General features: G+C 37.0%; 1 protein-coding gene across 1 annotated transcript; it reads right to left on the minus strand.

Annotated features, from left to right (window-relative positions):
* Positions 1-1,258: 1,258 nt before the first annotated feature.
* LOC147523926 (protein neprosin-like) lies at positions 1,259-4,237 on the minus strand. Its single transcript, XM_086562828.1, has 5 exons — positions 4,048-4,237; positions 3,694-3,780; positions 2,639-2,854; positions 1,861-2,096; positions 1,259-1,715 (listed from the first exon to the last, which is right to left on the minus strand). The coding sequence occupies exons 1-4, from the start codon at positions 4,201-4,203 to the stop codon at positions 1,881-1,883; spliced, it is 675 nt and encodes a 224-aa protein (XP_086418954.1). The 5' UTR covers positions 4,204-4,237; the 3' UTR covers positions 1,259-1,715; positions 1,861-1,880.

The following is a 4,237-nucleotide window of genomic DNA, read 5'->3' on the forward strand; positions in this document are numbered from 1 at the left end:
AGCTTCGTAACCACATTCTTAGGAGTTGTGGCCCGCATACCTTTGGATGAGATTCTTGATGTTGCTAGCGGTGCATTGAGTCTCTGGCTCTACCCGATTTTGACCTCGCCTTCTATGGTCGTGAGTGCTACCGTCCCCTCAAAACCACAAAAAGTTTTGGCGGAAGCATTCTATGGTAAGATTGTTCTTTGGTCTTGAGAAGGAGTTTGTGTTATCTGCTTTCGTCGAAAAGCGTCATTGGATGCTTCTGATCCGTAACATGCAAAGGATTTCCTACTTGCTATTCCGATGGAGGACTTGGATGACACATGTCGCCCGGTAGAGTATCGTTCTATTCTCCCATCGCTCATGATTCATTTGTACTCGATGGTGGTCTATGCCCCGTGGTGCAAAAAGAGCGGATCTAGATACTTTTGGGGACCATCAAAGACATTGTAGATATTTCCCAAAGCTTCAAATACCGACATGATCATCATGTCGAGATATTTTATGTGATGCATTTTGGAGTGGGGAATACAGTGAAGAAGGAGGCTCCCGTGAATTTTCTCACCGATCCGAATAAGGGGAGATCGACACTTCGCCCGCGGATGTATTGATCTACAAATTGGTCCGAGGGAGGGGCATGCATGTGTGTTGATATAACCTGAGCCTCTCCATTAGTAGGGCTTGGGAATGGAGTCTTTGAGGTGGGAGAAGCAAATAATAAAGAAATGGTAGGAAAATTTGAGAAACATGAGGAGGCTTGTATAGCTAACCAAAGATTGTTTCATTCCTTTCGGTTTTGACACCTTTGGTTTCTTGACAACAGTCATTGAGCTCCTTAAGAGATTCGCGAAAGTTATGGACCGCAACGTAATGACATTGGTTCTAACGAGTTTGCTTTTAGGAGGATAGGTTTTGCCATTCGAGAAAGGACTTCATGGCGCGACTTGTTGACGCTTGTCCTAATTATTTGTAAAACTCGTTATCATTATTAATAAAATTTCCACTTCAAAAAAAATAAATAAATAAAAATAAAAATAAAATAAATAAAATAAAAATAAAAATCATAAGAGCATTTTCATGTGGGCAAAATTGGAACAAAAAAAGGCAACGCAAAAAAGAAGTTATTTCCATGTGTTCAAATGGAAATAGTAATCATTATCCATTCTGCGATTTCCATTGTTGAAATTGAGCACAGTTCCGTACCCTTAATGAACTTGAATGTCCTTAACAAGAAAAATCACATTACCTTTTTTCCCTTAGGTAAAAATAAACATTTCAACTCAAAAGTGAATATTCCGTGCGGAAATAATATACATTAATCCAATAATTATTAATAACAAGAAAATTAAACCTTACAATCCACAATTTCCTCCAGGGCCACCATACAAGAATGTATGTCCCTTACCTTTTCTAAATCCGTTATAATTTACGTAATAGCAATTCTCATTATCTACAAATTGTTCGACCACATCTTCCTTTGGATTCACCCAAAAAAAAGTCGTATTAACAATTTGGAGTTGAGTAAAATGCGCGTCCTCGTAATAGTCAAAATTCCCAAAATGTCCAGCCCCCATCTTAGGACTAGCGTCATTGGCGGGTCCTTGTGCTAATCCTCCCCAAGCAACATAAGACGCTCCATCATTTAGAGAATTGCCTAGTAATCCTGCTGGCCAATAGCCTACTTGTACATGTTCATTAATTAACAACCACCAGTTGCTGGTTTTGCGATCCTGTCAAAATAAATAAATTGCTACTAATATGTTAACAAAACACACTAATTGTGATTAATATAATGGTATAACCACAAACAGTGGATAAATAGCTAGTTCGTTGTTGGCTAATAACATCTTTCAATTGTACAAATCTTATTATTACCACTTGATGAGGCGTGAAAGCTAGCTAGGTATCTCATTAACCTCAAATGAAACATAGTGCATCCATAGGAGTTGAAGGTATGGTTGAAGACTGGCGTAGTCATTGCCCACACGTTTATCAATCCACACTTGGGCAGAACTAGATTGACTGGCTCCAACATCGTCAAGACTATGCAAGGATATTTCTGCAGCTACTCCTTCAACTCTTTCATTATTTTTTGACCGTACAATGGCATACTGTAAAATGCAATAAGTTTGTGTTGTTAGTAGGTTTTAACTAATATATTTTCAAACAAGAAAACGATGTAATGATACCACAAATTGATATTCCACACAAACAAGTTCATAATTATAATGAGGTTTAAAATTTAGCAGTTTCTGTACGAGTTTGCAAATTTGTTTGTTGTAACCAAACATTTTGGAATCTTCACCCAGCCTACACTCCAACATGCACTGCGAACAGTTAGATCTCAATCAAAAGTTCAAAAGATACTTGGCAAGCATTTTGCATAATAATGTATATGCAAAGCAATGTCAAAACAATTACTGACACGATTGCTCAAATTCGATCAAGTAGCCTTATTAGTTATTACCTTCTATAATGAATTAGAAACTTAGTACAAAGAAAATTGGTAATGGTTACATTGTTTAGGACAAATCATTCGTGAAGATGCTAAAACTGTAATTAACCGTGGTATTTCAAGGTAGTAGGAACACAATTTTGCAAGGCAAAACTACATAACACATAAGAAGAAACTACTTATTATAAGGAAGCTTACATGTTCACCTGGGGTCTCTTTTGTCATTGGATGAATATTGGAAGCATATGATTCAGTGAAGGATTTAGCCCTCAAAAGATCTTCTTTGCCGATCCTTCGAATGGGGACTGTTCCTTGAGGGCAGTCTACAGTTATCAGATCTTTTTGAGCCACCCTTGAGTGTGTACTAACTGATGAGGTTTCACTTGTTTTTCGCTTTGGACGAGAAGAACTCATCTGTACACGCATAAAATTAAGATTATGATTAAGGCAATATGTCAATCTTCTATCTAACAAAAAAGCTTAGTGTTGGGCCGCAGGGCCCCATCTAACATTGTATTTCACAAGTTGTGACATGACACTTTCAATTGAGCTCAAATAGTGTAATAGTTAACTAAAGGTTGTTGGGTGACACTGGATCAGACTTACAAGTCAACAAAAGCTGTTGGGTTTGGGCATATGGGTAAAAGGCTTAAAGGGTCTGTACTTTGACTGTTCATTACCGGGCCGTAGGCACAGGCTCATCCGGCTGCTACAAATGTTTCTCACAAGTTATGACATGGCAGATCCAAAGTCTTATAGGATGTGTGCAGTTTAAAATGTTAATTTGAAAAAATAGTAGATCATTGTTGATTTGGTCAATAGACTGTTTTGTGGGCTGTGTTTTTATCATTCGGTTGGTTGGGGTTCTTTTGGGCCTAATTTGAAACAGTGTCGTGGGCACAGACTATATACTAATATCTAATAAATATGCTTAGTGTGGGGTCATAGGGCCCCATCCGGAGGCTACAAATATTTCTCACAAATTATAGCATGGCAGATCCAAAGTCTTATAGGATATGTGCCGTTTAAAATGTTAATTTGAAAGAGTACTAGATCATTATTGATTTGGTCAACGACTGTTTTGTGGACTGGGCTTTTATCATTCGGTTAGTTAGTGTTCTTTTGGATCTAATTTGAAACACTGCCGTGGGCACGGCCTATATACTAGTATACAAAAAATAAGATAACAACTATTATGAGATTTCCCAATAGAGCTAGACATAATAATCAACTTTAGCATTGCAAATTTGAACCTGAATTTCATGATTTCGTAGGGATGAATGATCCAAAGATGGTTGTTTTCGGATGTCAACACAATCGTAAACATCTCCTACTTCTGTCTGCAATATACAGTATGAAAACCATATCATGTATGTACTTACGGTCAAGTTTTTTGGAAGTTTATACCGAAAGAATGATATCAATAAACAAGTGAAAATTACCTTAAACACATACATATGTCAATCATATATTCATATATGCATATATAGGAAACATCAAGCGCGCATGTAGGATAGAATAATTAGATACCTATATATGTTAGGTAAGGACAAAATTAAAATGGTGAAATTGGAGTACGTAGTAGACTATGATGATAGTCATGATACCTTAACAGTCTTAATATTATTGAGTCGTAGCTTGAGTTGCCTCTCCAACTCCAAGTCCTCTTCATTAGATATAGTCCTTCCTACAACGATTCCATTGCAACTCAATTCAATAGAAAATACCAAGAATAACAAAATGACAAGATTCATTGAACCCATGAAATGAAGTTTTGGTTTTGGTATACAACTATAC

The sequence above is a fragment of the Coptis chinensis genome, chromosome 1, assembly GCF_015680905.1.
Source record: "Coptis chinensis isolate HL-2020 chromosome 1, ASM1568090v1, whole genome shotgun sequence".
Classification (NCBI taxonomy): Eukaryota; Viridiplantae; Streptophyta; class Magnoliopsida; order Ranunculales; family Ranunculaceae; genus Coptis; species Coptis chinensis.